Source organism: Pinus tabuliformis, chromosome 8 (assembly GCF_031772625.1).
Source record: "Pinus tabuliformis cultivar Carrire ecotype Pingquan chromosome 8, CPIR1, whole genome shotgun sequence".
Lineage (NCBI taxonomy): Eukaryota > Viridiplantae > Streptophyta > Pinopsida > Pinales > Pinaceae > Pinus > Pinus tabuliformis.
The window spans coordinates 331,638,944-331,654,882 of record NC_142294.1 but is presented as its reverse complement, the minus strand read 5'-3'; the positions used below and the strand labels follow the sequence as shown (position 1 = coordinate 331,654,882).

The window sequence follows — 15,939 nt, the reverse complement described above, 5'->3', positions numbered from 1 at the left end:
TGGACTAGGGATGGTTCTTGATGCCTAAACATGGTGAAAGAAAGAATACGGTCACGTATCCCTAATTGAACCTACTTTAGTGCAAGTGACATGAAAAACACCTATAAACTACAACACTAAAGGTCACTAGCGAGTATATGGCCTATAATTATATATGGGTTCCATTAAGATGTTTTTCACGACGAAGATGGCTCTTAGGGTCTCGACCATGATTTCAGTGAGGGAAAAAATAGCCCCATGCACTTGGCATTGGTTTAGGTATGGAAATAATAGCCTTTGTCCATAAACATAGGCTTTTAGGTTTAAGAATCATGAACGTGTCATTGTACCAACACATAGAACCATGGATGAGATTTCAGGCCTTTACAATCATTAAGGAGTGAAAATGCATGGTCGAAGATTTTGTTGAACCTACTTTAGCTAAAGAGCCTTGAAAAAATTGTTAAGTAAGCACACCAGAACATTGTAAGTGGCTTTTGCGATAGGAGGGCGATATGAGTACCATGAGTAGTTTTTCTAATTAACAATTTGTTGAGGCATAAACATGATTTAGGATGAAGTTAAGCCCTACATGAATCGTCTCTAGCCCAAGCACCACAAATAACATCTAGAACTGCAACACAAGCCCTCTATAGGTATTTTTTGATAATCAAGTTAAATATGGGCCCTCGGAAGCATGGTTTCTCAAGTTGTTAACCATAGTTGAGGAAGGAAAACAAGATCCTCCAACTGAAACCTGTAGAAAATCTATGATAGGTTAACCCGATAATGCAATATAAATCAAAGCAGAATACTATAACCTACTTCTACTATTAATTTGCAGAAGCTTAAAGATCGAGCTGAACAATATAACCAGAAGAAGAAGAATCAATGATACAATACACATGAAAATAATTTTGGGGAAAGTCTCAGATAAAAACCCCACACTACTGTATTATCATACATGGTAGAAATACATAGGAATTATACAAAGACTTAGCTCTCACAGCTAGACAACCCTCAGCGCAATCCTCACAGACACTCACAGGCAATCTTGGCTTCTCTCTAGCCTTCCTCTCTGCCCTCCAATCTCCTATTTCCTTGCATTGTTCCTTGTGGATGATTAACTTATTACCAAGTGGAAAACCAAGCCTTCAAAACTGCGCAATCCTCAAGGATGAATCCTTGACTGCATGCATGAGTTTTCTCCATGAGAAAACACATGCAACTGATAGTACAATGTCCTTGAACATTAATCTCAACTAGGTCTTTCTCAGAATAGACATGCATGAGTTTATGATGAGGGAATCTTCAGTTAACTAGAGTAGCACTAGTTGAGTGCATTAATGCATCAACTGACTGTTAACTCACTATTAGTTCCTCAAATAGTTTGGAACTAATTTAACTAGACCTAACTCAGTAAACTGAGTTAACTAATTACAACTCAAATATAACTCAATCTTATCTCCTTAAATTAAGGGATAACTCTTACATGACTTGAGAAAGACTTCTAAACTTGAATTTCTCCAACTAATTAATTTAAAATAAATTAATTAATTATTTCCAAGTAGTTGTTAAGACTAAATTCAATTCTAATTCACAATTTAATTCAAGGACAAATTAAATTGGAATATTCTTGCTTCCATATTTCAACACTCCCTCTCAACATGAAAGGGATTATCTGCCACCCTGATCTTGTCTCTATGGAACTCTAATTTACACTTTGACAATGCTTTTGTCAAAATGTCAGCATCTTGCTCCTCTGTCGAAATATACTGCAACAACATGATCATGTCTACCTGTGAAAAGCCACAAGAAACAAATCTTGCCTTATGCTTCTCCACACTATCATCAGTAGCTTGCTTTACCTTGTAAAGCCAACAGGAACTCACAACTAACTTGTTCTCTGGTCTCAGAACCACGTCCTAAACACTGTTACAAACTATGGAGTCATACTCCTCCACTGTAGCATCAACCTAAATCAAATGTTGCACTGCTTCCTCAAAGGAATATGGCTCGGTCTCAACACATTCCCCAGCAAGGGCCATGTATCTAGTGTACCTCTCAGGTGACCTCCTCTGTCTGTGCTGAGAAGATGGTGCTCCCACATTCTCTCTCGCATCATCCAACAATCTCTCAACTTCTCTTGTGTGCTTCTATCCATCTCTGGAAGACTCTACTTGAGTGGATGTCTCCACTCCTAGAACCTCTGCATGTAGCTGCTCCGCATCAGTTTGAGGTTGCTTCTCCTTAGGAATCAATAGTTCCTCCACAGCCTGTAGTTGGAGCCCTCTCTCAAGGGAAACTCGCATGGCCTTCTACTCATCAAACTTGAGATCTATGCGAACCATTGTCCTCCAACTGGTAGGAAAGTACAACTGATAGTTGTGAGGTGTATCAGTGTACCCCACAAATATCTCCAACTCTTATGTCGCCTCAAGCTTCTTCCATGCATCCTTTGTCACACGGAAATACACCGATGAGCCAAAGATCTTGAAGTGACCCACATCTGGTCTCGTATGGGAGAAAGCTTCCTCTGGTGTCTTCATCCCAAGTATGTGATGCGGGCTTCTATTCTGCAGATAGACCGTCGTGTTGCATGCCTCAGCCCACAAGTGAAGTGAACTGGTAGGCCTTGGTCATGCAACATTCCCATGGTACCCCTACAATAGTTCTACTCTTGCCCTTGGCCACCCCATTCTGTTGTGGGTTATGAGGTGCCGTCAACTCTCATTTAATTCCTTCTATTGCACAGAAGTCCTTAAACTCTTGAGAGACATATTCTCCACCGTTGTTGCTTCTCAAGGCCTTGATCTTCTTCCCTGACTCTTTCTCAACCAAAGCTTTAAACTCACAAAACTTTGTGAAGGTTTGGCCCTTCTTCTGCATGAAATAAATCCAACATTTACGAGAATAGTCATCAATGAAAATCACATAATATCTTTGCTTCTCTGTGGATACCGTTGAGAATAGTCCACACAAATCAGTATGAACTCGCTCTAAGATAGCCTCTGCTCGACTGTCTCGATCATGAAAGGAAGACTTGGTGTAATTTCCCAAGATATAACATTTGCATGTGTCAACTTGCTCAAGTTTACCTTTGGGAAGTCTTGTAGATATCTACTGCATTATCTTCAAAGCCCCATCATGCAAATGGCCCAACCGCCTGTGCCACAACTCGCCAATGTTGGAGACATCAACCCTCTACCTCTCAGGAATATCATTTTCCCTTATATTCAAGTTTTGAAAGTCCTCAATAGGGTCTACCATTGAACACTTTTGTTTGAGATTTATCAATTGGCTAAAAAAGGTGTTTCTCTTTGTATCCTCGTAATGTGCTATCATTTCCTCTGTGAAAATTGACCACGTAACAAGTGGTTTACGCGAAAAAAGACCTTTATACCATAAAAGTTGATTTGGTTGTAAATAATTAGATGAAATACATACCTTTTGTAATAGTGGTACACCATGTAGATCAAAATATTTCTCCATCTGTAGTATCCAATTTATTGGATCGTTGCCATCAAACTTCCTCATCTCGCTTTTTCTTCATTTTAGGAGCTTGATCTTGAAATGACTGTAACTCTGTAATTTCAGATCTTCAAGTTCTGAAATTGCGTCCTGTAATATCTTTCTGTGTTCTCTTTCTAACCCCACAAGTCTGATCAAGATTGGATTCTCCAAGGAAGAGTTATGTCAAATATCCCACGCTGACCTGATTATAGACTAATTCAGTAGAGCACATTTTTATGAAGTTCCATGTGTCACTATTTCCACCATAGAATCTGAAACATATACACAAAAACTAAAGTCTATCCTCTTTATGTGACTTCTGATGAAATTTCAGTCTGATTCTCAAAGAGAAAGTTTTGACGATTTTCCCAAAGTCACCTATTTAGAATGTAATTCGGGAGTCTGCAAAAGCCCTAACTTCCTCAGATCATATATCCGAAACTATAGCGAGACAAGATCTAAAATTCAGACCCGAGGTTCAGACTGATTTATTCTCAAATTGGTTTTTCTTGTAGCTTCTAAACTTTGTAGCAAAAAAGTTATAGCGAAAATTCCATGATGACCCGTTTTAGATGAAATTTTGGAGCTTGCATAAACCTTAGCTTCCATAGACCATATCTTTGAAAATATAGAGAGAAAAGATCTGAAATTTGGACCCCTAGGTTCAGCGCGATTTCATCTCAAACGGGTTTTGGTTTTAGCTTCTGAAACATCACAAAAAAAACTTTATAGCGAAAATGCCACTATGATCTGTTTGGAGCAGCAAAACCCTAGAATCCAAAGCTCTGATACCAAATGTTATGAAACCAGCTCACAAAAAGATAGAAAAGATAGATCAATGGCTTAGAATTCAGTCTCTTCGAGGGGGCAACCTCCTTTGAATTACACAAATGAACAATTCTCGGATGATACAAATGACAAGACCTTCTTTCTATATATAGGAGTCAAGGGGATCATAATATAATCAGAGCCGACATAACAATAATAATGTAAGGGTACAATAATAAAAATAGTGGCCTTCTATGGGGCACAATAATAATAGTATGGGGACTACATGGGAAAAACAATATAATAAGGGGGTTGTACTAATAACAATAAGGGGTTACACTAGTAGTATAGGGACCTAACATAGGAGTTCATCGTGATCTCACTTAGGCTATCATTTAACCCTCTTGCACACATTGTTAGGGAAATATGCTAACTTTTCATTCACTACCATATGTTCACTACCATTTTTGATCATCACCTAAATTTGGCATTTTCTATTTTTAGTGAGTCTACTTTTAGTAGGGGGTCACATGTAAGATGACATGTGGCATGAATTAGTTATGGCATGGTCATTTCCTCTCCGTTGTTGTGCATTTTGTTATCCATAATGTCCATTACAAATTTCCTCTCTTATTTATGAAGGTAAACTACCTAGCCCCATTATTGACTTGCTTACCTACCTTATCTACTCAGTCTTATTTTGGTAGTCTTCATGGGTAGTTATTGCATTTGAGAGCAGAGCTACAACATCAGTTCTAAATGACCAGTCCACTTACTTTTCTTTAACCCTATAATTATATATTTTTCTAATTTAAGGCCTCCCACTCATTTTTTTACTTATTAGTTATTTTAGGAATGCTAACTACTTATTTCAGTGCATGCACAAGGGAACCCAACCTAGTTCAAATTCTTTTTCTATCTTGGAGTGAATATTTATTGTATTCATGTTCAACAATAATATCATTCTTCAATGATTTTATGCTCTCCTCTCTTACTTTATAATATCTAATCTATTATGTTTTTCAAAATTAAATCTTATGTATACAATTCAACATATATGTTGTATTTAAAAAAAAACTAACATATTACTATTAAAATATTTTTCTTTTTCCTTTTCTTATAAATAAAACTAATATATTTGATAGGTTAGTTTTATTTCTACATTTTAAGTTTCTACTCCCAATTCTAATAAATTGTACCTATACATTTAAAAAAAAAATGGATCACCTAACTTCTTCTAAAACCATAAGTGATTAAAACCATAAGTGATCACGAACTCAAGACTATATATTGCATTTATAAGAATCACTTTAACTTATTATCCCAATATCAAAATAAACAATGACATGAATGAAAATTAAATTAACTCTCCCTTTACATACTTTCCTTATTTTGGAAACCTTTGGATTCAATACAGAATAATCTCTAATTCATCCAGAATCCCTTATATCTTAGAAACTCATCACAATGTTTCTATTAAAATAAAAATTTATATAATGAAGCGGGGAACTCTTTCTTCATATCCTCGTTTACTATGCCACATATTTTCATAAATTGCTATTGGTTACCATTTTTTTTTTCAAATGAACGTGTGCTGGGTTGGCTTTCCCTCCACAACGAAAATATATAAATAAATATATAGATAAACTATTTATAATACTCTTTTACCGAGCTATAGCTACTCTCTCTATAATGTGTCCATTAACCTTATGAAAATAAGTAACTATAAATAAAACAATTTATAACACTCTTTTCCTAAACTATCGCTACTATATCTGCGATGTGTCCATTAATCTTATGGAATTCTGAAATTAATTTTACTACTATAAACTTTTCGCACATTACTCGAGATAATTAAATCAATCATAAGATATAAACTATAAAAGCCTTTGACAAGGTTAATCAGTGAGAACATATATAAGTATCATTATTCAATGATCCTAGGCCATTAGGTTAACCCTCTTGCTTCCCGAAACAATTAGAAAAACCTTTAACGTGAGTGTCGAAATTCGCATGTTTATTATATACATTCGACGCTAAAGCCCGTCTGTGTTGTTATTATGATTCGACTTTCCACTAATTGATTTGTTTTCATTCTCTTTTCGTGGATTGATAATTAAGTCAATTGCTCCTTATGAATTATGAGTTGTAATCCATTGTCCTACCCAACTTCACGATACACGAATACAGTGAAAATAAAATCCCATGATTTACTAAGCAAATCTTCCCGAGGATTTTAAATTATCAGAGGATGTCATATATTGATCTCGGATTGGTGCATAAATGTATTTTAAAAAACAAACAAGCAGCGGTTGCCATGCCCTCTATTCTTATCATTACGATTGTATGCTACTACAATTACTGTGATTCCCATGTCAGCAAGTATAGAAAGGCATTCAATACATCCATGGAAACAACTTTACAGCCAGAGAAACATTAAGAATTCTTGAATAAGAGTAGGGTAGAACTATAAATGTTATAGTTCCAATTGATAGGAACGGATTCAGATTTAAAGAATCTGCTGTTGTACAAAAATAGAGGAGAATTGTAGAGAAACCCTAAAAGACTGCTTCTCTGGATCAGAACATATCTATATCTACGCAGAATGAATTAATTAATTTTAAAAAATGAAAATTTCTCTCGCACTATAAGTATGAAGGTCCTGACCAGATCTTGCAAGACAGTTGCCCGTGGAAATTCAATATCGGTTAATCCCAAGCTTGGGAATTATATCGACGAAAGCACGGACTGCAGCTCATGGCTGATCTGAAACGTTTTCGGGAGAGATCTGAGTTGACTCGCCGTTGGGAGAGCTGTTGATCCCTCGGGAAGGCCCGGAGGGAGTAACGGGGCCTTTTTGTAACATGGTGAATACAGATTTGAAGGCGCTCTTACCCATAACTTGAGATGGGCGGAGATCTAACTGTGATCTGTGATGCAGAGATCCGCTAATTTGCTGGTTATTCTCAGGATCATCATACTCGCTGTGATTAATCTCCACTGATAGAGCCTTTGACCAAGTAGACAACTGACGGGCTTCTGAACTTTGCGAGATCGTAGAGAGAAGCAAAAGCAGCCATGGTATAAGCAATCTGCAAGAGAAGGCTGAAGAGATAGATCTTGACTGGCGTCCCATGATATCGACCTGACCTGAACTCAGAGAGTTGAGATGACAAATATGGCTGTAATAGATTGTCACGCCAAATCCAGAGATGGTTCTCTAATCTGTTGTGTGAGATGTATATATTATACTGGAGAGCTGGCCAATTGTATGGAGCAAGCCATGTAACGTTGAGTTTTGTGATCTGAGAGAAGCAAGCAGCGCATTTAATAAGTAAAAACAGTCCGACACGCAATATCCACGACATTTCCCATAGCAAACCCGCGGCCTGTTTTGCGCGTGAATTTAATTGTATTTTAATTTGTTCAACTCTCAACCTTATTTTAATATCCATGTCCCCACATTTCCCGACTGATTGCCATTTCCACGGAAAAGGCTAACCAGCCATATATTGGATATTTAATGTCCTCAGAGTAGCACGCGACTTAACGCGATAACACGGGAGCGGGAAAATTCGGCATTAAATAATATTTGCCCGCTCCCGTGTTATCCGGCTAAGTGACGTGCTGCTCTGAGGGCATTAAATACCCAATATATGGCTGGTTAGCTCCAGCGCATTTCCCTCCCACCATATAGGATTGTTTCAATGAAGGCAAGGTTTGTTTTAGGTGGAGGAGAGCGAATGACGGGTCGATATCTTGGAATCTGTAAAATTGTGCCAGTTGGAGGGCTTAGATCTGCCATGTCAGATAGTGTGTTGACCTGATAAAAGGAATACTTTTAATATTGTCGACGCGTTATAACATCTAGTTTATGTTTCATTCTTGGTTTTGTTTGAAGCTCGAGCTATCCTTAACAATGGTGCGCTAGATGGTTGACTTGTCATTATCTTTTATCAAAAGATCACTAACAATAATCATTAAATTGGTTACCTTAAGAAGCTTTCTATAGTCCAGTATAAAGTAAATGTATAATCATTAATTGGTTATTTCAAAGAGGTTATCTCTAATCTAATATAAAGTAAATGTATAGGTAATATTTATATATATATATATATACACCAAAAATTTAATATTTACAAGATTAATTATAAATATTTACTCATTTTACTATAAATATTATTAATTTTATTGTGGGTCAATATCATAGCTTATCATTATCATATACCAAAAACAATAACTAATTTCAAAATCAAATAAAAAGTTAAGAATATTTTATTTTATAAAAGTAAATAAATTAAAACTTGCAATTAACATATTAAAAGATTCATAACCACCAATATTCACCCCATTTTCCCATGACTATCATTAACTTGTAAACAGTGTTTGTTACCATGGGCCATTACCATGGCTTATCAATACCACTTTCCAAAAAAGCACAACTCATTTGAAAATCAAACTATTTTAATTTATAACATTGTTTAAATTAAATATAACAACAAAAAGTTATGGGGAGATGTTATAATGGTATAAATCTTTGAAAACATTTATTTGTAACTCAATTAAAAAATAATAAAATGTTAAGAATAATTGCCTAGAGAGGTGCTCTAGAGTCTAATATGTTGTAATGTCCTGTGAATTAAAAAATTATAATGATAATTATCTATAAAACATTTTAACTTGGCAAATTACATAAAAATAAAACTAAAACTAAAAATAATATAAATTATAAAATCAATAATTATAATTATAATTAATAATAAAACTATCCTATGTCCATCTTAACTTTGGATCTACAGGATCAAATCTCTTGATATGCAAACATCCTTTAGAGTGAAAGGAGATTTGATCCCTCTGGATGTTTGGTAGATAACTATTAATATTTTAATGAGCACAATCATATAAATTAATATCAATAGAGATAAATTCATAATCAGTATCAAATTGCTTATTTAACGAAACATTTAACGTTTTCAACCTTAAATAATTAAATTAGAATTTTATTATAAATAATAATATGATATTGTAATGAGAATTGTTTGCTTGGAGTATGCCCTAGAATTCTTCTGCTTGGCTAAGAGTATGTCTTCCTTGTACATAAGGAAACAAGTTAATGACTCAAGATCTAAAGACATCTAGTAAGAGTGAAAGCGTGCACCCATACAAACCACTAGTGGGTCATTTTAAGTCGTGTGGTTTTCCACGAATAATGGTGATGAGTTAGCTTGCATTTGTGGATAACAGCCAAAGATGGTTGTCCTCACTATTGGTTTGATAATTGAGTTATGATAGGTTTTCTCAATGTTAGAAAAAAAATGATAAACATTAATAGAAATAAGTTTAGAATAGGTGTCAAAAAAATAATTTGTAATACATCTCATATTATTATTATTATTTCGAAGTTGAGGGGCTTCTATCAATATCAAGAGGATATTACCTCGTTGCAAACAACTTTCAAAACTCTCTCGACCTCACTCCTACAAGATTTATTGGTCGGAATAAAATCACCAAAACAAGTAATGAATAAATAGTATTGTTGTCGCTGTGACAAACAACCTCTAAAATTTGGTCTACACTAGAATTTTGGAGCCTACAGTGGATCTTCTAATCATTCGTATCATAGTCATTTTATGATCAATTGATGCTTTGTTAAGTGTTCTAGTCTTCTTCTTAGATTGTAAGTGTCAATGTCAATTGTGCACACATGCTCAGTCTGCAACATGTTCATGAGTGCATTCTTTTATGCAATCTCGAATAGGAATAAAACAAGTCCATCAAGTTAGTGTTTATGAAATTCTCTACTTATGTTGACAATCACTGCACACTTTCATTGACAATCTCTGACGTTTGGTTGCGATTGTACTTCTATTTCGGTGACTTTTCAAGCTATCACTTTTGTACACCTTCGCTTTGCAAGTGTCACTTTCATTTTATGATTGTCACTTTTTCTTGTTTTCACTTTAATCTATGTTATTTTGATGTTATCTTCACTTTGGCATGTGTCGTTTCCAAATTCATTTGCATTTTTCAAGTGTCATTTTCACTTTCCTCTTACTATCGCATAAGAGTCATCATTTTCGTCCCAAAGTGTAGCTTAAGTGTCACACTCAGATGAGGTTGTTGTATTGTCATGACATTGAGGGGATCATGTTGTTCTTGTCTTCTTAGTGATTAATGTTTTGTCATTGATTGTTATGAGTGTGTGATCATGCTCAACGTTTTTCCTCGCTCACTCAGACGTCACTGATCCCACACTTATCCAAATTATGAAAAATTCCTCCTCGAGCGACCTGGCTTCACTTAACGCTCTTGAAATATGCACTGCATAGTCTCATCCCTTAAGTTTAGACCTTGCCTCTTGTAATTTTGCAATGTGCAATTCCTTCGTCCCATAAATTTGTGCACTACAACGCCTCAGTGCTCAACCATAACCCTTGAACTCCACAAATTCATATCTCAACCTCTATGTCAGCTACATCTACACATTATGCAATCTCATGCCTCAAGCTTCTAGCCTGACTCCTTGAACTGGACAACTACAGAAGTTGTAGGCCTCTCTCTCTCTCTGAAATTGTGCAGTGGGAAACCTCAAACTTGCCTCCTTTAACCCTGAAGTCCTTACCCTTGACATTTGTAACCATTCGCTGTCCAATCCCTCAACTAGTCCCTCAGTCTAGCACCTAGTTCTAGCTCAGTAAGTAGTTTTCATGAAGCATGGTAGGCTAAGATTTTATCATACTAATGTCATCTCGTCATGAGTGGTTTCCAATTATAGGTATTATATCATGTGATGATAGGATGATGATAAAAGAGAAGAAGAAGAAGACCATGATAGAAGATACCCATGCATCTGCAAAGACAAGTTGATCATTTAACGAGAGATGAAAGGGAACCAGACTGCGACAATAGCTAAAGATCAAGATCATAGTGAAGAATCCATGCCTTCAAGCCTTATGGAGGAGTAATAAGAAGAGCATGCACTATATTTCAAGAACACACAAAGCTAGTAGCAGAAAGAATGGTTTAACATTGTCATATCATCATTCAATCCATTTTAGCAATATCATGTTATTTCTTGTCAAGGTGTCATGTCAAGATGTTATATGAGTCATCTTTTGATACATCATTTTTGGAAATGATAATGTAATTTTCATGTATAAGAAATGTAATGTAAAGTTGAAGTCCAAGGCTCATCTATAGAATGTGAAAAGTCATGAAGGAGTCAAAAGTTTATAGGGAAGTCAAAGAGTCACGAGGGTAGTCTAAGAGTCACAAGGGAGGTGGAGAGTCACCCCATTTGTTATATTACTACAACAAAACCCTGTCATTATTGTCCCTTTTTTCTTCCTTTTTGCGTCCAAAGCCCTATTTTGGCGCTATTTGCATCCATTTATCAAATATGTTGCAAAACGTGATGCAAAATTTGCATCGAGTTTTGCACTGAGTCTTACACCAAGTTTAGCACCAGGGATTGCAATAGGTTTTTCACCAGGCTTTGCACCAAGTTTTATGCCAAGTTTTGTGTCATCCTTTGCACCAGGTTGTGTTCCAAGTTTTGCATCATGTTTGGCACCTAATTTTTGTCTCACCTGTATCTACATCCTCTATTGCATCCACTTTTTGTGCCTACACTTGCGTCAATGTTTACATCATCATTTTCATCCCCTTTTGCATCCCTTTTCAAATAATTTTTTTCTTCATTCTTACATCACTTTTTGCATCCCCTAGGTGCCATGTTTTGAGTCAAGGTTTGTGTCTAGGTTTGCATCCACTTTTGCATCTTTTATTTCATCCATATTTACATCCTCTTTTGCATCTATTATTGTGTCCACTATTGCATGCAATTTTTTTGTGTCACAATTTGTACCTAGTTTGACACCTCCCATTGCACCCACTTTTTCTTTTAATTTTGCATCCACATTTGCATCCTCATTTTCATCTAGTTTTTCATCAAATTTTACATCTATTTTTGCATCCCTTTTTGTATCCATTTTTGCATCAAGATTTGCATTAGGTTTTGTGTGTCATTTTGCATGCACTTTTGTTGCATCCACTTCTACATCCAATTTTGCATCCACCTTTTCAACCATGTTTACGTCCACATTTTCATCCATTTTTGCATCTTCATTACATTAAATATTTCTTGTTCTTTTGCATATATCATTACATCCACTTTTGATGTGCCACAATTTGTGCCATGTTTTGCACTTATTGTTGTACCCACGTTTGCTTCCAATTTTTCATCCATGTTCACACCCTCTTTTGCATCAAATATTTAATCTCTTTTTGCATCCACTTCCTTGTAAGTTTTATGCATTGGTTTTTGTGTCTCCTTTTGTATTTACTTTTGCATCTACTTCCATTGCATCTATTTTATGCATCCAGTTTGGTTTCGCCTATTGCACCCATGTTTGCATCCACTTTTACATCCCCTTCTGCTTCTTGTTTTGCATCCAAGTTTGCACATTTTTTTGTGTCTATTGTGACATCCACCTTTTTTGTGCCATATCTTGCATCTATTGTTGTAACCCACATTTTCTTTCACTTTTTCATTCACATTTGCATCATCTTTTGTGTCCAAGTTTGCATCAAATATTGTTTATTTTTTTGCATCCCCTATTTCATCCACTTCTACATCAAGTTTTGCATCTAAGTTTACATTTACCTTTGCATCCACTTCTATTCCATCCACTTTTTCATCTAACTTTGTTTCCACTATTGCACCCATGTTTGTGTCCATGTTTACATCCCTTTTTTTCATCTTATTTTTCATCCAAGTTTGTCTCCTTGTTGCATCCAAGTCTGAGTCCATTTCTACATCCGTTGTTGCATCCATATCTGTTTCACCACAATTCGTGCCAAGTTTTATGCCTACTATTGTACCCATGTTTTCTTCCACTTTTGCATCCGTGTTTGCGTCCTATTTTGCGTGCAATTTTGCATTGACTATTGCATATGCTTTTGTAACCACTTTTGTGTTAGATTTTTTATCTTTTTTTGCATATACTTATGTTGCATCCACTTTTCATACAATTTTATGTCTATTTTTCCCCTACTTTTGTGTTCACTTTACATCCCTTTTCCAATAATCATCATATTTTCAACATTGATGATATATTATGACATTGAAAATTATGAACAACTGATGACAGTTCTAATAATGATGATGATGATGATAATGAAGATGACGATGATGTTAGCCCCAAGAGTTAGCTCAACCGGTCAAAGTAGTGTCTCGTCATATGGGAGGTCACAGGGGTCGAATCTACCTGAAATATCTTGGGGTAAGGTCAGTACATAGGCCGTGGGGATGTGATCCCCTTCGGGATCGATCTGCCAAGATTTACTGTGCACGTAACAACTACCCAATGACCAAGGGTGCCCATGAACCATTGGGAAAAAGAAGAAGATGATGACCATGTCATGAATTTTGATTATGATGATAATGGCAATGATGATAAAGATGATGTTGGTTACGATGACAATGATGATTATGATGAAAATGATTATCATGATGATGATGCTAATGACCTTGGCCAATCTTCCCAATTTTTAAATGTTGTCACTATCATAATCATAATCATTATCTTTGGCATCATCATCTAAGTTATCATCATTTTCTCATCATTATCAACATTGTCATCTAGGTAAACATCAACAATAGTAATGGTTTGAATGGTGACAACAATGTAAATGTTAATGATTTCCATGATGTCTATGACAACAACTTTCATGTCCAAATAAGTATAATGTGTGATAAATAATACATCATGTGACACGACATTCAGGTTACAATTCTAGTTTATAAAGTAACACTTAACATAGCAAGGCCCTATAGGACACTTTATGTACAAAGTAAGGTATTCCACTATGATCATTTCCTCATTAGTTGGTGCCTTAAGATGATCAAAGAAGAAATTATCATAAGACAATGAATATACAGGTTATGGCTATGGTTTCCTAAGGAGAGGGGAGAAGCTACATGACCTAGAAAGGATATTGAGGGGTAGTAACAACATGGTTGACCTAAGAAGTCTCAATTTTATTGAATATAGGTGTATAGAATCCTAGGGTTTGGTACATTTCCCTTACTAAAGAGTCATGTAAGGTGGGTCAAATTCACAAGATCTTCATTATAGAGATGTTAGCAAGAAAACTTTGTTACTACAGAAAGAATAGGGGAAAGAACTTTCTATGGGAGGTCTTCCCATAGGTATCTAATAAGTTTCTTATCAGGAGCTAGAGGGATAGTGATCTTTCTTTCATTTTGGTACACAAGTAAGATCTTATTGGGTTACTATAGCTTTAGCTTGGTTGAGAATGTGTAGCTCCATCATATTCTTTAGCTCTGGTGGTAACATTTAAATCTATTATACTACTTCTATATAAATTCAATAATAAAGAAATATCTTGAATTTTTAGCTAGATTGAGTGGGAGAATTAGGTGTATGAATATAAAATGTCTCTTGAGAATAAGTGGATGGTTGTGAAGGATGACTAGATGAAGATGGATGTTGAGGGAATCAATTAAAAAATATTTACAATGGGGAATTTTTAGGGGGATAAGTCTCCTTTGAAGTGACTATTATTATTTCAAGTGCTTCACTCTTTAGTATATAACACATTATTCCATAAAATGCCTCAAATTCTTATGTTAATTGTAATACTTGCTAGGATGAAAAGGAAAATAAGAAATGGATTCCTTCTAAGCTTGTCAGAATGTTGTTCCACTAGTTATGGTGGAGATGGCTCAATTAGTGGTGGTGCAGGTTCAGTGGATGGTTGTATAGGTAGAGGATTTGAAGAATATGGTTGATCCTTCTTTTTCAAAAGTCTCTTTATGGGTGGATTAGCATGAGTGGAAGAAGTGGAAGCAACAACTTCATGCATGAAATTGGTAAGACCATCCCCTACAACATTTTCGTCCTTTCTGTTTCCTTTTGGCATAGTCACTCTTGATTGTGGGTCACCTAAGAGATAATGTACTTCACTAGCTATAATATGAGGATAATAAGTTCTTAGGTGATGTATAATGTTGATAGTTTATAATTCCAAAACATTATTGATATCATCCTAATAAGTTATATATTTATTATTAGTACATTTTGGTTGCAGATCTTCTCTTATACCTTCTACCAAGATTTTCCTAAGCTCATCTAGGGAGAAGTTTATCTCAGATATAGCTAATGAAAATTAGAATCTATGAATGAAATAGATCATAACCTCCCACTTTTCTTTCTTTAATTGTATAACACTAACCACTTCAAATACATTTATTAGTTTAAGAGAATACAGTCCCAAAAAACGTATCACAAATTTTATCAAAAGTCTCTATAAAGTTCTTGAGAAGGTTTTCGAACCATTGAAAGCCTAACCTAGTAAGAGTGTGTGGAAATAATTTGGCCATAACTTCTATCCATGTCCTCAAGTATTTACAAATTCTGATGAACTTGGATAAGTGTTGTAGAGAGAGATAACCATACTGCAATAGAGAGGCCCAAGACGAAGTTTGCTACACAAGAGATGCATGAAGATATGTACCCTTAGGCATAAGACACTTTATAAGGGAGATAAATAATATCACAAGATGATGGAATAAAAATGTGAGTTGTGGTGCACTTATACACAAGAAGGTCTCTACCTAGGGGTTAATGTGCCTACATGTACAAATTTTACTAA

General features: G+C 35.4%; 1 protein-coding gene across 1 annotated transcript; it reads right to left on the bottom strand.

Annotated features, from left to right (window-relative positions):
* Nucleotides 1-6,795: 6,795 nt before the first annotated feature.
* Nucleotides 6,796-7,518, bottom strand: LOC149235473 (uncharacterized). The gene has a single exon (XM_089461406.1). The coding sequence runs from the start codon at nt 7,394-7,396 to the stop codon at nt 7,016-7,018; it is 381 nt and encodes a 126-aa protein (XP_089317532.1). The 5' UTR covers nt 7,397-7,518; the 3' UTR covers nt 6,796-7,015.
* Nucleotides 7,519-15,939: the final 8,421 nt, after the last annotated feature.

What these genes read in the sequence shown, in the direction of transcription:
- LOC149235473 (XM_089461406.1), bottom strand. Translation starts at nt 7,396, where the DNA reads ATGGGACGCCAGTCAAGATCTATCTCTTCAGCCTTCTCTTGCAGATTG.